At 41.1% G+C, this 22,598-nt stretch overlaps 1 protein-coding gene across 2 annotated transcripts in view; it reads right to left on the bottom strand.

Moving 5' to 3' along the window:
• PREX2 (phosphatidylinositol-3,4,5-trisphosphate dependent Rac exchange factor 2) overlaps positions 1-22,598 on the bottom strand; it is a 202,097-nt gene that overhangs the window by 12,752 nt on the left and 166,747 nt on the right. For both annotated transcript variants that reach the window (XM_072151744.1, XM_072151745.1), the window contains exons 36-37: positions 20,696-20,762; positions 18,738-18,928 (exon numbers count right to left, since the gene is read on the bottom strand). In XM_072151744.1, the coding sequence (XP_072007845.1) occupies positions 18,738-18,928; positions 20,696-20,762 (258 nt within the window). The remainder of the gene's footprint in view (positions 1-18,737; positions 18,929-20,695; positions 20,763-22,598) is intronic.

Below are 22,598 nucleotides of genomic sequence, written 5' to 3'. Positions count from 1 at the left end.
ATATATCTGTGTTATTGGGGGGCTGTCTATTTATCTATTATTGGGTGCTGTGTATATATCTATGTATTATTGGGGGCTGTGCATATCTATGTATTAGTAGGGGGGCTCTGTATACATTTATGTATTATTGGGAGGCTATATATGTTACTGAGGGTGGCTCTCTGTATATGTTACTTCAGAGCTGTATATATTCATTATTGGGGGAGAGCTGTATATATTCATTACTGGGGGGGGGCTGTAAATATTACTAGCAACATTTACTTTATTGAAAATAATTATGGGGAGGGTGCCACCAGTTAGGACCCTGCCCTCCCCCCTCCTTAATCCGGCCCTGTGTCTAGCATAGAAGAAACAGTAAGGCAGGACACAGATGTGGCTACTGGGGGTATCCTCAGGGCTCTATGGCTTCTATCTGTAAAGTACATGTCAGTCTCCTGAAAAACATATTGAACTGCATTGTAGACAGTACCTAGAAAAATATAACCTCCTGATATACATTCATATAATATACATTTCTTTAATATCAGAGGCTATGGTAGTTGGATGCCGCTACATGACATCAATCACATGCCAAGGTGGTACCATGATGTGAACAGGGCCTTACTTAACATAATGTATCATCAGAAACAATTAGTGTAGATGATTTTTATGAGTAACGTTAACAGATCCATATTAAGCAGTGATGAAATAAAATGCTGAGATAAGCCTTCAGCTGCACATTTCTTTATAGCTTGTCATTTCTTGAACAAGTATGGTATAAAACAACTAATAGCTGCATTTTGCTTAGGCAAGTGAACTTAGGGAAGGATTTCCAAGATGTGAATTACACTGCGGCACATAAAAAGTCATTTCCAAAGATTAGATTGTGAGGCTTTTAGCTGAATGAAAAAAAGCCTGGCCTGTGCACAGCTACCTCTGAGAAGACCTGATTCACTGCACCCCAGACTCTGGCAATACTTACTCAATTACTATCCTCCGGCTACTGCAGAATAAATGCTGCACATGTTCCCAGTATTACAGGGAACAGTATGGAACAGGGTTGCAGTAAAATCTTCAGCCAGTCAAATCTCCTAAGAAATATAGAGCTGTACAAACAGCGCTCTTCCCTCCGCCTGACTTTGTTCTGAATCAATAAACTGAGCTTTTAAGATTCTGTATATATTATCATACAAATTATCCTTTTTCTGGAATGTAAACCTGAAAGGAAAACGTCCTAGGCGGCAATATTCACGCTAAGTTATAATTTTATAAAAGCCGTTACACCATCTGGCTGAAAAGAACTATAGCATTGTAAAAATAGCAAAGAGAAGACTGTACTGGATGTGGCATCTGCAAATCACTTGGATCAGAGCCTTAAAATGGGCCCCATCATAAAATCAGGAGGGCAGGGATGTAAGGACTTAGCCAGAAGGAATTTATCAGGACAGATTCATGGCTTGTGCAGGGCTGGGGGGCATCTTCTATGTCAGTGATGGCGAACCTATGGCACTGGTGCCAGAGGTGGCACTCGGAGCCCTTTCTGTGGGCACTCAGGCCATCACCAGAGATGACTCTAGGTATCTTCCTGCAGTCCCAGACAGCCCAGGACTTGCTGTGCACAGAGCTATTTTAAAGTGACAGCTGTACCTGGGACTATTTTCTGCTTTATTGGTGTCCTCAGGTGCTGGTATCAATGAAAACTGTGACAGAACAGGGAGTATAAATCACAAATTAAATTTCTGTGTTGGCACTTAGCGATAAATAAGTGGGTCTTTGTTGTAGTTTGGGCACTCGGTCTCTAAAAGGTTCGCCATCACTGTTCTATGTTATTCTATGAAGTCTCCATCAGGCCCCGCTAAATGTAAAACCAAATCTATCCGCTCTGACCTTGGCATGTATGTCTGCAGATATCCTTTATAGTGAAAACATATTCTAGGGCGCTGTACAGAGATAACCAGCACACACTTTCACACTGTTCTGAACAGTGTGAAAGAAATGAAGCACCTTGCCAAAATCATGGTAAACAAAGACAAAGCAATTTTACAGGGAGAGAGCACGGGAAGTGAAGTCCCCTGGAAGGAATAAGTGACGGCCCATGGTCTGAAAAGGCAGGGGCGTAACTATGGTGGTAGCCATCTAACGGGTACATATTTTGCTTTGGGGCCCAGTTCCTTCATGTATACCTCTGGCAAACATGTATAAATTATTATAAGGTACAGTATGTAACTAAGCCCTTGCGCGATACACATCACTATTACTGACACTTTGGGCCAGATTTATTGAAGCGTTTGCGCCAGTTTTCTGTCTGACTTTGCATTGAAAATAACGTGCAAATTGCTGGCACGTGTTTTTATGAAACGTACGAGTCAGACCGTGCACCACATTAATTACTATAAAATTACTATAAAATAATACAGATGGTCCCCTACTTAACGTCACCCGACTTACAGGCGACCCCTAGTTAAAGACAGACCACTCTGCCCACTCTGACCTCTGGTGAAGCTCTCTGGATGCTTTACTATAGTCCCAGACTACAATGATCAGCTGTAAGGTGTCTGTAATGAAGATTTATTGAGAATCTTTGGTCCCATTATAGCAATAAATTTTGAAACTCCAATTGTGACTGGGGCAAAAATTTTTTGTCTGGAACTGCAATCATAAAATATACTGTTTCAACTTACATACAAAGTTACATTAAGAACAAACCTATGGAACCTATTTTGTACGTAACTCGGGGACTGCCTGTACAGGGATTGTGCACCAGTTTCTGTCGTAAAAGCCCGAAAATATATGTAATTGTGCCTATTTCCCAGGAGACGGGGCCTCTTGACAGATCTGTCCGGTGGAGGGGGGCAGCCTTTGGATCATTATGATGCGCCAAAAATGTATTAAAATGTATTTGGGAGCAATAAACAATAGGTTGCACACATTCCCTTCGCTAGTAAAACTGTACAATACATCCAATAAAACAGTCTGCATTATTGTCATGTATTTTGTTAGGACTGGAAAAAAAAAACATTTATTTCAGTCTGGCCTTAGTTTTTCTAAAAAAAAAACTACTCTGAAAACAACAGCTGAGGTTCATCTGTCAATAACAACCACGGATCATGGGGCGTAATTCTCCAACAAAGGCCTGAGCGTGGCACGATAACCCCTTTCATTTCACTTTGTGGCAGATTTCCTCAGGAAAAAAAAAAACTGACTTTGTGTTAGAAGTGAACAGTAACAAATACCCAGCCGCATGCGCCCTCGCAATACCCCCGACAAATGTACATGGGTCATTGACAACTCCATAATAAAACTGCTTCCCCTCTGATGTTCAGTGTCATAAAGCAGAAGCGCTATAAACCATGGTATCACCCAGGGGGTTCTTCTAAACTGTACAACCTCATCTTCTCTTATGTGAACACATGCAGGGAGCCACAGCTACTACACAAGATTCATTTGATGAGACTGCTTCACAAGATGGTTGGAAGAAGTGGAAAAATTCTGTGTCGTTTATAATGTCTAATGCATTATATATGATGTGGGACATGAACCATCGCAGGCTTTATTAGAATGGTAGGCATTTGTCATTGCCTTGTAATGCTACAAAGCTTCCATTGTCAGCACAGTCATACCTCTCTGAGAGGATCATACAAAAATGTGGTTAAATAAGATCTCTTATGTTGGGTTGTCATACGAACCAGGATTAACAATTGCAGACACCTTTAATAACTGTTACAGTTGTTTATTGTAGTCTAAGGCTAAAGTACAGTAAATTACCAACATCCAGGGGTCCGTTTGTTACCAGGGGTCGTCTGTAAGTCAGGTGTTCTTAAGTAGGGGACCGCCTGTATATATATTGTATACATACAGGGCGTAACAAAAAGGTCGGGGTGGTCAAATATCTCACAAAATACACATCGGAATAGAAAAAATCTATACTCGAGTATAATACTTGAGTATAAGCCTAGTTTTTCAGCAAAAAAAATGTGCTGAAAATCCAAACTCGGCTTATACTCGGGGCAGGGGGCTGGCTATATACTGGGGCAGGGGGCTGGCTATATACTGGGGGATATGGGCTGGCAGGCTATATACTGGGGGCAGGTACTGGCTATATACTATGGGGCAGGGTCCGGCAGGCTATATACTGGGGGGGCTATGACCAATGCATTTCCCACCCTCGGCTTATACTCAAGTCAATTGGTTTTCCCAGGTTTTTGTGGTAAAATTAGGGACCTTGGCTTATGCTTGGGTTGGCTTATACTCGAGTGTATACGGTAATTGTCAAATATTTTTCAAAAATCTATCCAATGATAGCAAACTCGGCTTCCTACACCCTGGAGGTGGGGCAGGGCGCAACTTTAAAGTCTTAAATGGGTGCCTCCATTTTTTATTACAGATTCAGATTTGCCTGGAAAATTACATTCATTCAATCTATGGTTTGAGTCGTATTCATTGACAGATGGGTAAAAAAAAAATGGAGAAAATAGGGATATCTTGAAAAATACACATCTGATTGAAAAACAAAAAAAAAAATTTGTGAGAAACATTACTTACAAATCTTTTCAATGATGCTACAGTGCATTTTCCACCTCTGGGGGTGAGGTGGGGGGGGGGTATCTAATTTTTTATGTAGAAACCACATTCAGCGTAACCCAGGGACAATAATGTGGACTGTAGTAGTAAATTTTTTACATTTCGAATGTTCTAAATTGGTAAAAATTGGTAACATTGGATAGCTTTTAGAAAAATATTGCATTTGTACATATTCAGATTTTGGATCTGATGTATTTATAGAAATATCCCCTCTTTCAATGCTTTTGCACACATTTCATTTTTTGATCATTACAGCTACATCTGTCACCAGAAGTGAAAAAGGCCCAGGTCAAATCAATGTAATTTTTCTGGTGGAATCCAAATCAAAATAAAAAAATGGGGATTACCATTTAAGATTTTTAAGTTGCCCCCTTGCCCCACTCCCAGGGGGTGGGGGTAGGGAGACGTGTTTGGATAGATTTTTGAAAAATATTTTGCACCTTATTTTTAGTTTTTTTAACCAATGTGTATTTTTTTAACATATTCTGCTCTCCCGACCTTTTCATTATACCCTTTTTTTATGTGATTGAAAGCTAGGTCTTAATGCACACCTATATCTAAAAGGAAATTTATTTTAAAGGACATCTACCATCAGATTTACTTATGGTAGACTGCCATAACTCACTTTCTCGTTATCTCTACTAGGAGATGGAATAATTTTTATTATATCCAGGAATGGCAAAAATCTTCTGACAATATGTTTATAAAACTATGCAAATGAGCCGGAGCCTGTAACAGGGCAGGCTCCGCCAGCTGTTAATTTATGATTGTTCTGTTCATTGTAGCCTGGTCCCAACCAAGGATCGACAGGAAGTTGGGATCCCCAGCAATCACACATATCGTACAATGATATGGGATAGACCAGTGATGGCAAACCTTTTAGACTCCGAGTGCCCAAACTACAACTAAAACCCACACAGTGGCATAACTACCGCCGTAGCAGCCGTAGCGGTTGCTACGGGGCCCGTGAGGTCCATGGGCCCGCTCTCCGGCCCCAGACTGTGGTACATCTTCACTTCAAAGATCCACCAGAAGAAGGGAGTGCGGGATCGGGTCTCCGCGTTGCCGTATAAATTGTACTGCAGGGAGCAGCAGAGGAGGCACAGGTCAGAGGGGTGGTCCGGGCGCTGGAGTTCACGCTCCTCCTCCACAGGGTACGGGCCCGCGCGATACCCGCTGTGTCCCCCAGTGCCCGCACAGCAGCAGCAAGGCCCCGGCTGCTGCCTGCCGTAACATCCAATTACAGCACTGCTGAGCCGACAGGGCCTCAAGGAATGACAGCCACACAGCGCGCAGCACAGGCCGACCAGAGAACTGGGACATCCCGGGGAATGAGGAGCAGTATGACTAGGCCCTAGAAGAAGGATGATCCTGAAAAGAAATCATCGGCCGATCAGTCAGGCGGCTGCAGAGAAGATACATCTTCTGGTAAGTATATATATATATGTGTATGCTGTATGAGTGTATATGCATGTGTATATGATGTATGGCGTGTATGTTATATGTGTTTGTGTGTATATACTGTATGTATGTCTGTATATGCTTTATATGTTTGTGCATATGATGTATGGTGTGTATATACTGTATGTATGTCTGTATATGCTTTATATGTTTGTGCATATGATGCATGGTGTGTATATACTATATGTATGTGTGTATATACTGTACGTATGTCTGTATATGCTTTATATGCATGTGTATATGATGTATGGTGTGTATAATACTGTATGAATGTCTGTATAAGCTGTATATGCATGTTTATATGATGTATGGTGTGCATATACATGTGTATATGATGTATGGTGTGTATATAATATATGTATGTGTGTATATACTGTATGTATGTCTGTATTTGCTGTATATGTTTGTGTATATGATGCATGGTGTGTTTATACTAAATGTATGTGTGTATGGTGTATATATACTGTATGTATGTCTGTTTATGCTGTATGTGTGTGTATATGATGCATGGTGTGCATATACGTATGCGTGCATATGCTATATGTATGTGTATGCATTATGTATGTATATGGTGTATTTATTACCGTATGTATATATACACAGACACACACAGACAGTAATAAATATAATGTAAATATATATAGGGTTTCTATGTCTAAATATATTATGTAAATATACTATATGGGGAAGATTTATAAAAGCTTCTATTCCAGTTTTTTGGCGTAGAAGCTGTGACACAATCGCAAATTCTTGAGCAATGCAATTGCTATTAAAATTGTGAATATGCCACATGTTGGGGAGGGGGCACAGAGGGGCATGGTGGCCGGTGGAGGTGGTTGGGCACAGGGCTTAGTTTTGCCCCCCTGCTTCGCCACCGCCGGATACATCAAGAGACCGAAGCCTCTTGATGTATCCGACGTGACAAGGGGGAGGGGGGCAGGAGCGCCGACGCCGGCGTATGATAAATCTTCCTCTGTATTTATAATGTATATGTGCTATACATAATGTGTTTATATAATGTGTATTTACTGTAGGTGTAAATGTATTGATGTGTATATGCTTTATGTGTGTGGATATAATGTAGGTATGTGTGTGTATATATATATATATATATATTAATGTGTGTATAAGTATAGAGCTTTAAGTGTGTGTATAAGTATATAAATTTACGTATTTTTAGTGTGATATATAAATGTGCGTAATTTTACAAATATATTTATATATTTTTTTTAAGAGGAAGGGGGGCCCCATTCAGAAATCTGCCATGGGGACCAACCTCTTCTAGTTACGCCACTGAACCCACATATTTTTCGCAAAGTACCAAATGCGACAATTTAAGCAGTAATTTATTACTCCCTGCTCTGTCACAGGTTTAAATTGTATAGACACCTGAGGACACCAATACAGTAGAAAGAAGGAGAAGTTTGGATTATCATTGTAGCTTCCTTCTGGGGTCCTGAGCTGCCTGGGACTGCAAGAGGCCTTGAGTCTTGTCTGGCAAACTCTACCCTGGGGTGATGGCAAGGTTGCCCAGAAAGAGGGCTCTGAGTGCCACCAGTGCCAGAGGTTCGCCACCACTGGGATAGACCTTTATGCTACATATTGGTTTCTTTCTAAAGTACTTCTTAATTGTCTATCTAAAACACTTCCTAACTATCTTAAATGAACCATCAATCTTTATTAATAGCGCATAGTTTTATATTTTAACCGCAAATGTACAATTGTCAGCAGCAATATGCATCCCATTAAATGTTTAGTCAAGCCTTTCCCTAACATGCTGGAAATCCCTATACACTTAATCCTAATTTTACAATATTGTTCTACAAAGTGAACTCCACATTTGCTAATTACCGGTATACAAATCCACAGTGAGCGGGAAAGTTCGGAGCTGAATGTAATTCTCCATTATGTTGGAGCAGTTCAGAACAATCCAAATGACATCTATTGTGCAATAAATCTAAAAAGAATTACATTGAGACATGAACATAAAGGTTTATCCTAAAAGGAAATGATGAAACAATAATCAAAAGTCACAAAGCTGACATAAATGAAGAGAATCAGCACAATCTACTGCATAGACCCCAAACACTCAAAGCAATTTCCACTCATGCAGAATATCTATTCAATTTCAATAGAAACCCCCAGATCCCTGAATAATCTGATACATCAATGAAAATGTCTGATAATAAGTGCAGATCACGGTGCAGTCACTTGATATAATACGGCAGGGTCCCCTAGGAAATAATGTCAGGACCACAAATGTGTCCACAGGTCCCTGTCAGCCCTCAAGCAATCTATAGAAGTCTCCTCTTAGATCATGGTGAATGGCTGTGCTCGCTCTGTGCCAGGTATAATCCATTTAGCATAAGTGTCACGCAGCAGAAGTGGAGGCAACAATCACGAGCTGACCCCCTGTGCTTACTACAAGCGCTGCCTCACTCCTGCCCTGAAGGATTCTAGTTATATTTATATATTTATGAAGATTAAATGTATTTCTCTCTACCGTACTGCATTATTTATCACACAATCAATCTATACTGTCAAAGATGTTTCTGATTCTTTCTTGGCATGGTATCAAAAGAATGAACATGTAACAGGGCTGCAATACAAACTAAATTAAATCTACCATCAAAATCAAACATGGTAAACCAGGGGCACTTACTTATAGATCCAGGAACCAGGGCTGTGGTAATCTTCTTATATTTGTTATCCATGGTCTCCTCCCTTCTAAAATCAACGTTTAAAATTATGCTAATGAGACTGAAAGGTTACTGGGATGTTAACTGAGCCCTCTTACACTGTGCAGAAGCACTTCTGTGTACTGAAACATCCTCATCTGCAGTGAGATAACTTCAAACAGAGTGAGGGGGGAGTGCTGAGGGAGCAGAGAGGAATGGGAGACAGTATAACAGCCTGTGAAGCTGCTGCTTGGGGTAAAAACCCCAAGAGTCCTTCTGGTGTATTAGCATAATTTTCAAAAGTTGGTTTTAGAATGGATAAGGCCATGCATATAAGAATATTCACAAGTGTCCAGAACCTATGAAGAAGTGTCCCTGATTGTTTCCATAGAAATGTTACAAAGCTGATATAGAGACTGGGTCTAAAGAAATACTACAGGGCAACAAGAAAGACTGTGAGATGGAATGTCACATCCCTAGGAATATTTCTCGTCTACATAAGAGACTATATCATGCGGAATGTCACAGGGCTACATTAGAGACTGAGATATTGTGACCCTAGGAATGTTACAGGACTACAAAGTTTGAATCCCAAAGAATATTTCAGGCCAACATTAGAGAATGTGAGAGAGACCGTGTACCTTGGAATGAAGTCAGGGTCTCTAGAAATGTCACAAAGCTACTATAGAGACTGAGAGAGAAACTGTCATAAGAATGCACATTATTGCAATAGTGACTCAGAGGGGGTCATTTATCTTATTTCTGTTTGTTTTGTCTTGTTTTGTCTTCTCTCCGTTTGCTTCTTTGGTAATTTTTCTATCTCACTTTTTCCTTGTGTTAAATGGTTCCCTTCTTTGAGACAGTTGGTATAAAAATGTCTCAAAAATATTGCACAAATGTCTCAAGTCACTTCTTTCCATTTTCTAAGTTTTCCTTAAGTATTGTTTTGCCAGGAGTTTTTTGCGCCAAAAAATGTCACAAATTTTAGACAATGATAAATGTCATTTGCGACATTTAGCACATCTGGCATAGAAGATATATGTGTCTCATTGATGATAAACAAACTTCTGGCGGTCTCTATGTAACTATGGGTCCGCTGTATTCAGTGTTCATATTTTCTTTCACCACAACAGTCCACCGAAAGGAAAGTAACCAAACAAGTGAATGAACATTGGGGCTTGATTACTAAGGGTCGCGGATCACACTTTTCTCGGACTTTGCACCGTTTTCGGGATTTGCGCGGCCTTGACAGATATTTAACAGGTGTCTGCACTGGGATTATGTCACATGTTTTTTTTCCACAGCTGCGCCGGCTTTCATACAAAAGAAATCCGGGCAGTGGCGTAACTACCACCGTAGCAGCCGTAGCGGTTGCTACGGGGCCCGTGAACTTAAGGGGCCCGGGGACGCACGGCCGCATGTGCCTAACCCGCCTACTCCCTTCCAAACAGTCTCCCATACGCCGGCCGACAAAGGGAACTGACCACCCACCCCGTGACTGACATAGTGCATTGCCCACCCGAATACTGAACTTCCCTCCCAGCCGCGGGCACAAGGAACCTCCGACCACACTGCCCGCCCCCACCGCACTATCCCCCCGCGCGCCCCCCGCACTTGCTGCCCGCCCCCCGCACTTGACATCCGTCCGCCCCCTGCACTTGACATCCGTCCGCCCCCCGCCCGCACTTGACATCCGTCCGCCCCCCGCACTTGACATCCGTCCGCCCCCCGCCCGCACTTGACATCCGCCCGCCCCCCGCACTTGCCAACCGCCCGCCCCCCGCGCTTGCCATCCGCCCGCCCCCCGCGCTTGCCAACCACCCGCCCCCCGCGCTTGCTGTCCGCCGCCCCCCCCCCCCCGCGCTTGCCATCCGCCGGCCCCCCGCGCTTGCCATCCACCCGCCCCCCGCGCTTGCCAACCACCCGCCCCCCGCGCTTGCTGTCCGCCGCCCCCCCCCCCGCGCTTGCCATCCGCCGGCCCCCCGCGCTTGCTGTCCGCCGCCCCCCCCCCCCCCCCGCGCTTGCCATCCGCCGGCCCCCCGCACTTGCCAACCGCCCGCCCCCCGCACTTGCCAACCGCCCGCGAACCCACCTGCCCGCCCGAACGCCGAACCACCCAGCTGATGGCCTACACAGCCACCATGCTGGACATCAAAAATGTAAGTACTATTATTTACATGTGTTTGTATATATATGCTAATGTGTGTGTTTTGTATATATATATATATATATATATATATATATATATATATATATATGCTTATGTTTGTGCGTGTATATATATGCTTATGTGCGTGTCTGCTTATCCATATGCTTATGTGTGTGTGTGCATATATATATGCTTATGTGTGTATGTGTGTGTGTATATATATATGCTTATGTATGTGTGTGTGCATATATATGCTTATGTATGTGTGTGCGTGTATATATATGCGTATGTATGTGTGTGCGTGTATATATATGCGTATGTATGTGTGTGCGTGTATATATATGCGTATGTATGTGTGTGTGTGCATATATATATGCTTATGTATGTGTGTGTGTGTGTGCATATATATATGCTTATGTATGTATGTGTGTGTGTGTGTGCATATATTTATGCTTATGTATGTATGTGTGCATCTATATATGCTTGTGTGTGTGTGTGTGTATATATATATATATATATATATATATATATGTATATATGCTAGTGCTTATGTGTGTGTGTGTCTATGAGTAAATATATGCTTATGTGTGTGTGTATATATAATATATAAATGCTGTATGTGTGTTTTTGTATATGGTGTGAATGTATGCATGTGCTGTATGTGTGTACATGCTATACGTGTGTGTATATGCTATATATACTAAATGTATGTGTGTAAATGCTGTATGTACTGTATGTAAACACTGTATGTATATGTTGTGTTTATACTGTATGTATAAGTATACATATGCATACTATATGTATATAATGTGTATGTAGTATACAGTTAGTGTGCAAATTTGAAGTGTATATACTGTATGAGTTTGTATATATGTGTATAAATGTATTTGTTTACATAAATGTATGCATATGAGTGTATACATGTATGTATGTGGATGCGAGTATAGGATAGTGAATGTATGAGTGTAGAACTTTATATGTGTGTATATGTCTGTATAAATTTGCATATATCTTTTAAAGGGGAAGGGGGGCCCCATGTAGAAATCTGCTATGGGGCCCAGCCACTACTAGTTACGCCACTGAATCCGGGGGCTTGCCGTCGGATGATCTGACTGATTTGGACAGAGCGCGGGATTTAACTTTCGAATTGTGTCGAAAGACAATGCACTTACATGCACCAGGAAGAAGAAGGTGCATGATCTTAGTGAATGGCGGCAGAGTGCATTATCGTCGGACACTGCTCTTTCTGTGAACTCCTCGGAACGGGTAAGTATAGGTGCTCCATTGTGTTCATCATCTAGCCTTCCCAAATCATGACAGATTGTCCACAGGGAGCTCCAGAGAAACATTATACAAGATTACATTCACTTATCTTCATTTACCACACAATTAGACCTCATTACAATAATTATTGCTTACATAATTACAACCTACTTTTCTTTAATCATGTTTTGCTGCAGCTTTAAATAGGCAATTAATTCCTTCCATATCATTTACATTAAAAATGCAGATTTTTACATTGCACTTTATCAGTTATTAACAATTAGCGTATGGGCTTTTTCTGTCTTGTTAATATGAGTGCATCTGTTCATTGCAAGTCATAGGAGAGACAAAGTATTAGTGGCAAATCCATCTCCCGATGCCCCTGAAATTGGCAGTGCATATGTTGCATGCAGAAAGAGGCTATATGCTGCTTCTAAGGGCTCTTTCACATTGGCGTTGGTTTCGTGTCTCCATTTTTCTTCCGCTTTTTTCTCTGTGATGCATCCATGTCTCCGTGTCCGCAAGAAAAACTGAAGGTTTAACATTGCTTTGAAAACATCCCACCTGGTATTTCAGCCTCATCAGTGTTTCATCCGTTTTTTTTGCAAACCCATTGGGGCACATTTACTTATCCGGTCCCTGCACGATCCCCAATCCGGACTGTCCAACGAGAATGAACTCTGCCGCGATTCATGAAGATCGTGCGCTCGATATCCTGTGTGTGTTGCTTCCCCGGGGTTCACCTTCCCGGTGTATCCGTTGCGACACAATTGTGTCACATGAAAGCTGCCGTGACTGTGCCAAAATCCCTGTCCCAGCGGCGCAAAACGTAGACTTCTATTGCCTTCCGTGATCCTCGTCAGTAAAAAAATAGAACATGTTTCGTAATTTTTTCCACGGACATTGGAAATATACAAGCCAATGTGAGAAAACCCATAAGAGCCAATGGCTTTGTGAGGCATCCGTGGAAATCATTGAACCATGGATGCGAAAAAAACGCAAATGTGAAAGAGCCCCAACTTAGATATTTCAACATATTCACTAAACTCCGGAGTTGCAAAGGATGACTGACTAATAGTTGAAGGGTATCATATAGATTGTGAGCCCTCACAGGCAGGGTCCTCGTCCTTATTGTTTCTTGATCACCGTAGTTTTGTATTTTGTACTTGTCTTAATGTAATGTATGTGAACCCCTTACTGATTGTACAGCACTATGGAAGTAATGGTGCCCTATAAATGAATACAATAATAATAATAATAATTGTAATAAAGTTTGACTCATTATTAAAGTAGATTAGTAAAGTGAGTATATTTTATCCAGTGGAAATTTGATTAATAAATTATTGCAGTTTAGACTACAGTTACTGATGCGGCATCAAGTTAGCAGTGAAAAGCCAAATCCAATTTGGAATTTTTTTTTGTCCTCTAAAGAATAAACACATAACCCTTCAAGACTTATCTGAAGGACAAGTGAAGATATAGAAGCAGATACATGCACATCACTACGGCAAACCAAAGGAAAAAAAAGAGTAGGACATCCAAATATCTTGGGAACCAGTGTGGAACTGGGGTTCCTTAGGGCCACTAGAGAAAATTAGTCTGGCTCCAAATTGGATTGTTTTCTGCAGGACCTTTAGGATTCAGTATTTGGTTGAACCAGGCCCCACGGATTCTCTGGTACTCTGGTGGGCCAGTCCAACACTGTTTGGAACAGGTCAGTTGACATCTTACCTCTGCAACTTTGCTTAACGTAGAGCGTGCAGTGCAAATGCGGCCTTTCTCCATTCAACTCTATGTTAGCTCTGGACATACAGTCACAGCACTTTTAAGTGCGTGAGAGATGATTGGAGGGTGGCCGTGAATACGTGTTACACTCTTTGTTCCTCACGGCTTCAGAAAGGAGTTCCCTGGACTCCCATTCCTGAGATCGGGGCAGGTCGTATATGCGGCATCTAGCTATGACAAATCATGTGCATGTGTCATAATTAATTTGGCTGGGAAATCTTTAAGCTAACCTAGGGATGAATCCTATAGGGCAGTGGTGGCGAACCTATGGCACATGTGCCAGACAGGGCACGCAGAGCCCTCTCTGCTGGCATGCACGCCATCATCCTCCACCGTGTGCAGTGGCAGGGAGTGCACTTGCGACTGGGCCCTTGAGAGAGAGAGGCACGTAGGTCCTCAGTTTAGAAGAACAGCATCTGCCCCTTGCGCTCAGATACAGAGCAGACAGGTCACACTGCACGGGGTAGATGCAGTTCTTCTAAACTGAGGACCTGCGGCCCCTCAGATGCAGCACACAGCCGGGTGCAGGACAATGTCTGTGATCCTGTCAGAGGACATTGCAGTGCAGTGCTGGGAGCAGGAAGCAGCGGGGGGTGAAGCTTGTACCTCCCCCTCCTACTAGGAGACCTGAAGTGGAGCCGGGACAGAGAGAGAGGGGGAGGGGGATTCTGTGACCCGGAACATCCAGAGGCTGCTGTGTGCCTTCCTCATAGATAACTGTAAGTCGTACAGTGTCTAAAATTTGTTTATACAGATCACATACATATATACCTGTGCAATGCATATATGTGTGTGTATATGTGACATTTACATACATATGCATAACACAGATATATAATATGTCTTTGTTATGCACATGTGTGTGTGTGTTTATGTCTGTGTTATGTTTATATAAGTATATGTGTGTCTGTATCTGTGCTGTGCATATTTGTGTGTATATGTGTATATATATATGTGCCATGCATACTGTATATATGTGTGCACTGTATATGTCTGTGTTATGCTTACTGTATATATGTGTGCACTGTATATGTCTGTGTTATGCTTACTGTATATATGTGTGCACTGTATATGTCTGTGTTATGCTTACTGTATATATGTGTGTACTGTATGTCTGTGATATGCATACTGTATATATGTGTGCACTGTATATGTCTGTGTTATGCATACTAATAGTGGTGGTAAACATGTGGCAGTATTATTTGGCCCTTATGTAGGTAATATTACTCTAAATTACCATGTTGGCACTCTGCGGTAGATAAGTGGGTTTTGGCTTGCAGTTTGGCCACTCGATCGCTAAAAGGTTCACCATCACTGCTATAGGGTGCTCCGGAACTTTAGGTCATGTGCAGCAAAGCAGGGTTTACCATGGCATTTCAGTCAATGACCAAGGAAGGTATAAGTGTTTGCTTTTGTATTGCCGGCCCGGGGAGATAATATAGAGGGATTTGGGACACTAAACCTATGAGCATTCCAAATCACTTTGACAGGTTCCCTTTAATATCAATGTGACCTAATGGGTCACTTTAAAATTGTTAAGAATAGAAAAAACAACAACAAGTGATATCTAAATCAAGCCAAAAAAGCACAGAAATGCCACACACTGCACAATGAGCACCATAAGCCTTCATTGTCTCCCAGTCATCTATTATTTTCTTCCAGCGAATTCTCCCATATATCCTCTGTCCAGTACAGACAGGTTCAGGATGTACAGGGGGGGTTTATGTACCTTTTACTAAAAGATAAAACGTGTTTGTTTGTTTTTTTATTTTTAAGGTCAATACTGTGAAAGTGATGCATTGTGAGGAGCTTGTTCTGCATTATGTCACCTGGCTTACAAGGCTAAGGTCAGAGCTGTCCATCTTATCAGCTGAGGACGCATGTTACTCGCTAAAACCCACCATGATAACATCTTACTTTTCACGGCTGCCGGGGAACTAACATCTTTATAGGAGCTTAGAGGAAATGATCAACTAGGAAATCCAGCGAGAGGAGATTATTGTGCTCGAGTGACTCATATAGTGTGAGGTAGAGATATATATATACACATATATATAATATATAAAAGCTGCACAGTGTGAGATTCCCATAAGATAGATGCACAGATGAAATGTTAGATTGACTCTAGGATATCCATTAACATAAGAAAAAATATAGCAACAAGCATTATGAGGATCTTGAATGCTCAAGAATTCTTTTAATTCAACCCTGTTATTATAGCCTAGTAGTACATTACATGCAATGGACCTGTGAGAATGAGCTGTGATACCTGATACAGCCTAGGAACAAGGGTGGCGCTGTTTCAGGAAGAAAACCATGACTTCCTAATTTCAGACAACCACTGTAACGCAATACCATTATGTTAAACATGCTGTTCAATCTGTGGGTTATATGTTATAGAGCAGGAGGAGCTGAATGGGGTTTTACTGGGGAAAAAATGGCCCTTGCTCAGGTCGCATTCACATGATGCATTGCGTTGCGTTTTTTGCTGAGTTTGCGCATTTCAAAGCCATGAATCGTGATCACATGCTGAGGTTACATTGTGTTTTATCAAATACAGTGGTAACCTTAGCATGTGATCAAGACTGAAGCTTGTCCAACCAGAATGCACTCTGCCGCGATTCACTAAGATTGTGCGCCCGACTTCCTGCATGTGTCGCTTCCGCGATCAGGTCCGCCGGAGTTCACCTTCTTCTTCCTGGTGCATGTAAGTGCTTGATCTTGCGACATAAATTGAAAGTTAAATCCCGCGCTCAGTCCGGATCCGCCCCGATTTCTGTCGCATGAAAGCCGGCGCCAGCGTGTGAAACAATCCCCTTCTAAATCCCTGTCCCAGCGGCACAATCCCCAAAAACGTCAGAAAACCCGACGGAAATGAAGCCCTATTGTGTAAAAGCGGCATCAACTACCAGATGTGAATTCTATCTCTGCACCTCCTATAGCTATGATCCTGATATCTTTATATACATCATAAATAGGAAGATAAAAGGGATCTTGGCACTTATAAGTGATTTTTTTTTAGATGAAAATTTCCTTGGTCAATAATTTTGTTTTCCAAAGACTTGAACACTTCCGTCAGATGTCAACCCCACGTTAAATAGCAAGTTCCCCATCATTGGTATCAAAAGGCTGAGCCTTATTACAACTACTGAGATGCAACACTTGCAAGCAATTTTAATCCAGTTTAAAAGGCAATCTCATTTTAGAGATGATCATAACTTCAATACAGACTTAATTATTGCATTTTGCAATTATAATGAGGACTTACAACAAACAAAGTTCACTCTATGCCCATATGTATACTATGCGGTTAATGGGCACAGCGCCAGCCTCAAGGGGAAGATGTCGCCTACATGATGTCCTACTAACTTTTTCTATTTTTTCTGTCACAGTGTATAATCTTGTTACACTTTGTATTTTTAATTTATTTATTTGACAATTTTGGCCCTCAAAAAGGGAAAAATACCTATCAATGAACCTTCCTTTACTATTGCATTCTTTTTTACCTTGTAGAAAACAATAAGGCATAAACCTGGCCAAATTCTGTAACTATGTAAAGAAATAACTATATATAAAAAAATAAACTAATAAAAACATGCATATAAAAAGCAGTTGCATCTTTGCTGCATTTCTAAATGGACTTACTATTAGATATGGATGTTCATTTATTCATCCTTTCATTTTTTTCCTTAAATACCGGTACATCCAATCTATGCTTAATTAGGACCTAAATGAGGTGTGGGTAAAATTTTCAGAAGCTCTGTACTTCTGAAAGTCAAATTGGTGTAACTATTACTCTCTTTTTCAGACAAAATACATCTTTGATTTGGGTTTGGGTAATGTCAGGCATGGACCCAAACATTACAGTTAAGATCCACTCTTCACTATTTGAAACATACAGGATATACAAAAATTCTGCACTATATAATAGTCTACACCAGAGACATTCTCATTGATGGTGGCTTGTGGTAGTCTTGTGGGCACAGCTATCCTGAGCTCTTAATCACCTTTCTTGGGTTTCTTGGCAAAGTTGGGCTATAAATGCTAATGTAAGTCTACCACTGGATTTACCTCTAGGGCACACATGCGCATACAAGGTCCATGGGTCAAATATTCCCTGTCTACCTCTTTTTATAAGGCCCGCAAACTGCATCTTATAAAATAATGATTCCGCTTTTAGATGCAGTGCCACCACATCCATGACCAGATAATGATTGGACCTCCTGCTCTAGTCACAGCCCCCAACATATAAAGCTGACATGCTGTCCTTACATAACACTGTTACACTGTTATGTTAAAATCTGAACTTGACCTAAATTACTGTATCAGGGCCGGTGCCAGCAATGGGCATACCTGGGCAAGTGCCAGGGCCCAGAGCTTCTGGGGGAGGGGGGCGCATGAGGCTGTACATAAGGAATCCATGGGGGTGGGGCTATATCTAATGAATCCATAGTGTGATGGGTGGGTTTATATAAAATTACCATGGTGGAGGTGTTTAGGATGATCATGAGGGAATAATCTTGATTAGGGAATATTTTAGGGAACCGGAGACTGTTTTAGTTTCTGAATTTTTAATGCTGCCCAATGTTCAATGAAAAGGGGCTCATTGAGGCTCTCTTATCCAGATGCCTACTGAAACTTGGAGCCGAGGCTCTATAGTGTAATACCATTAATCCAAATACATTTGTGTCATATAATCTCAACTCCTTCAGGAAATTCTGCTCTTTAGGTCATGAAATATCTGTCATTTTAGTTTTTTATTCATTATCCAAAAATGACCATATTTAGCTCAGAACGGTAGAAATCAATGCATTAAGAAGGCTAACAAAAAATATACATACCGGTGCACTCCACTATTGCACATTATGACATGGCAAGCCCCAAGCCGATTGCACAGTTCTGAAGACACCGAAAGCAATCCAACTCCTGAAGCACTACATGCCGTGTAGGCACAGGCTGCTGTCCGCTTCGAGTGAATAAATGAGTCCACCAGCCGATACAGCTCGTCCAAAGCATTGAGTGGCCTCATCAACTACAACATGGAAATAGGAAGCAAGATGTTAGGAAATCACGGTTGTAAACTGTAGATTATTATATAATAGAGTGTTTCCATGGGGGTACAGTGAAAGCTTTGTCATGTTCAAGAAATATATTATTGACGCATTTAATCTGTGACATGAATGGTGGAGGCAAGTATGTACATGGTCAAAAACACTCATATAAGCATGTAAATACTAATCAGGGTATTATGGGCCTTGAGCCCATTATACTTCTAACAATCTCATGGATCCATGAAATTTTGTGGTTTCTTTACAATAAGCATCTTATCCAGGAAATATCAAGTTTCATTGCCAAGTTTTTCAGTCTTGAACAATTAGGTATTAACCAGAGACCGTTGTTGCTAGAGCTTCCCATTTTTACAAGGGACCATTGAGTGGAGTTTGGCAGATTTTGGCAGACACTCAAACTAACCAACTGGTTACTAGCACTCACTTCATCTACTTACCAACTGTTCATGTCTCAATAAAAGACGACCAGCTCACTGCCTAAGAAGACCTCTCTTGATAAAGCCAAGAATGGCAACATTTTATATCACCAAATAAAATGTTGAATTAAGTTCTCTAGCTTCAATGAAGTTAAAACTAAGTATTTATGAAGTTATAACCCCTAGCTGAGTTAGGAATGAGTAAATGTGGACTTTTTTTGCCAATTTTTTTTCTGTGCCATATAAATACTCTGAACACCATCTATACTTGTCTAAATCTGTATAATATTATCTCATGTTTTAAATCGATGCCACAAATTAATTACATTGAATATTTGATTTAATAGGTAAGTTTATGGGAACATACACACATTGACACAAGCCACACACCCCAGGTGGCCATTGGTCAAACTGTGTTTTTGGTAAAAACATACATTCAATACTGTTTGTCCATGGGCGGTAACTGCAATGCATGGACGTTTCCTACAAGGCCCTCTGAGGATCTTCTACTTCACTTATCATCCACTCTCTTCTTAAAACCATCTCCAGGACTTCTCCTGAGCATCCGCCAAACTCCTAAAATGTATCAGACCTTCCAAATCTTCAAACGTTACATGAAAATTAACCTATTCAAGATTGCCTACAGCACAAAATAACCCCAGTGCTCTACTCCATCACCTTGTACCTCCTTCTACCCTTCCATACAGATTGTGAGTCCTCACGGGCAGGGTCCTCCTCTCACTCATTCCGGGTCTCTGTAGTTTATGTATTATATTCTTGTCTTAATATAATATATGTGAACCCCTTATTGATTGTACAGAACCATGAAATTAATGGTGCTCTATAAATAATAATAAAAAATATCTCTCATAAAGGGCAACTGTGGATTTCCTAAAGGTGGATTTCATAAAAAGTTGAGAAAAAAAAACTGACAATGTTAAAGTTGATTCAGACGATTTTTTAAAAATGAACATTTCTTGTTTCTTTCTTTCTCGTTTCTTTCTTTAAAAGAAAATGCCACCATATTTATTATGCACTAAGCCCCCGTGGATTACATTTACCTATCATGCTGACTTTCTTTTGCTTCCTTACCAGCCATGAAAGCAGAACTAGCGGAATATCACTCAAGCATGCTTAAACAATTGATTTTAGAAGCTTGACACATTTATTCAATAGAATGGAACGAATTGCACGGGTTTAGACAGTTTTCAATATTCGTATTACATTCAGCTCCGCATATATATGACTCCTTATCATGTTATTACTCTAAACTGGGAAATGTAAATGCTCTGCTTAGCAACATAAATCATTTACCTTATCAATATATGCAGCTTTAGATGTGGTATTTGGAGGCAGATTTGTCTTATCCAAGTAAAAGGCTCTGGAAAGAAAATATATACGCATTAGACAGGAACATGTGAGAGCTATAAGACGGAAGGGCTAGTGAAAGTGCTTGTTGTATGAATACATCAGTCATGAAGGGCTTCATTTTGGTGTAGTCATAGGGTGCAGCTACATATGCTTCTGTTTGTGGAGCTAGTTGATACTGCCTGCACTGCGCATGCACCGGGCCCAATTACTACGGCAGAAGGTGTGGAGTGGCAAAAGAGGGCCACGTAAAGGAGGGGGTAGGAGTTGCAGCGTGGTGCTCTGGGATCTAGTTAAACAACCCAGCTGGGCAAGCTAGCTCATGTACATACATATAACTACTTCCATTCTATTCTGTTGGAACTCTTTTCCTGAATAAAGGTAAGTTTGAGAGCTTGCTAAGGGTATCTATTCCTCGGTGGGGATAGCTCTATATAGCTGGAGGAGCTGATAGAAAGCTCTACAGAATCACAGACTGGGATGGAGGGAGTGATAGGGAACATGGGAGATCTTCTACCTCACTAATCTATTCTACTCACAGAGCTGCAGACACAAGGCTCTCCTGCTAGCTACACACAGAACATCACATGATCTCCCTCTGCTTCCAGAGTGAGCAGGGAGAAGCATCCCCTTCCCTCTAGTAGTTCTAATTCGTCCATTTTCTTATGTAAACAAAATAGAATCTCACAGTCAACCAGAGAAGACAACTACTGCAAGAACGGGCTAAACTGAGGAGGACAGCAAAGAAACTGCTAGGCAAAGTTGTCCTGTGTGATTTGTAAAAAAAATGATTTGTGCTTTAATGTAAGGTATTATTTAGAGTACTGGTCTCTTTGTATCTTGACGATATGGTATACAGCATTGGGCCCTTTAAGACTCCTGGGCCTGGATACATGCACGCTCCTTCAAGTTACACCCAGTTAGAGACGGATATTTGTGGGGGAGGGGGGGAGTCCGATCACAAACTTCACAAATATTATCTTCTCCTAACAGCATAATAATAAAATCACTTAAACTTAATTTCGCCTTTAAATATATTTTACACTTCTCAACACTGTGAGATAACTTGAGCTCTGACCGCCCTGTAATATTGTGCATTTCAGCAATAAATGGCAGCAAACAAAACAATTGTAAAGTGTTATTGTATTCATACACCACAAGTTCACTCCTCACGCATTATACCAGATATTTTACAATATGAGATGGTACAGACAGAAAATACATTTCTGGGCACTTCACTTAATTACAAGGAGTTTATACTAATGGTTAATCACATTTTATGAGAAATTCCTAATGGAAATGATGGCATTGTGCCAATATTGACTAGTGAGAAGGAAAAAGGTCCTCGAAGACTTTTATAACTGGAAACAACGGAACAGTGTAAAGCTGCATGGATGTGTTTTCCGCTGAAAAATGACCTTTGTATCTGTAGTACTACTCATTTCTGACTAATACTGTATTTATAAAGGGTCCATATAATATTATATATGATTTCTCTAAATAGACATGTTGACTGGATAAAAAATTTGCAAAGAGCCGATATACAATAATTTCCTGTTCTCTCTTCCCTGTAGGGCAGCCTCATGTCTGCTCTTAACAGACATCATCATGACTGTTTTCTGATTTCTCTACCTCTGTTCTTTCTTCTGTGTTACCTATGATGCATCAGTGGAGCATCACATTAACAGCTGTACCTTCTCAGCCTGCTGGGAGGACAGTGTGATCATCCATCTCCATATATTCTTCTACAAAGTCTCATAGTTCGCAAGTGTACAGCCAACCATCGGAGGTTGTGATATAAATGTGTATTCCTATGTTGCGCCTTTGTGGTAAAGTGCAGGCAGTTGCA

This window comes from Engystomops pustulosus, chromosome 5 (assembly GCF_040894005.1).
Source record: "Engystomops pustulosus chromosome 5, aEngPut4.maternal, whole genome shotgun sequence".
In the NCBI taxonomy this organism is placed as follows: Eukaryota; Metazoa; Chordata; class Amphibia; order Anura; family Leptodactylidae; genus Engystomops; species Engystomops pustulosus.
The sequence above is the reverse complement of the archived record's forward strand: the minus strand, read 5'-3'. Positions and strand labels throughout refer to the sequence as shown.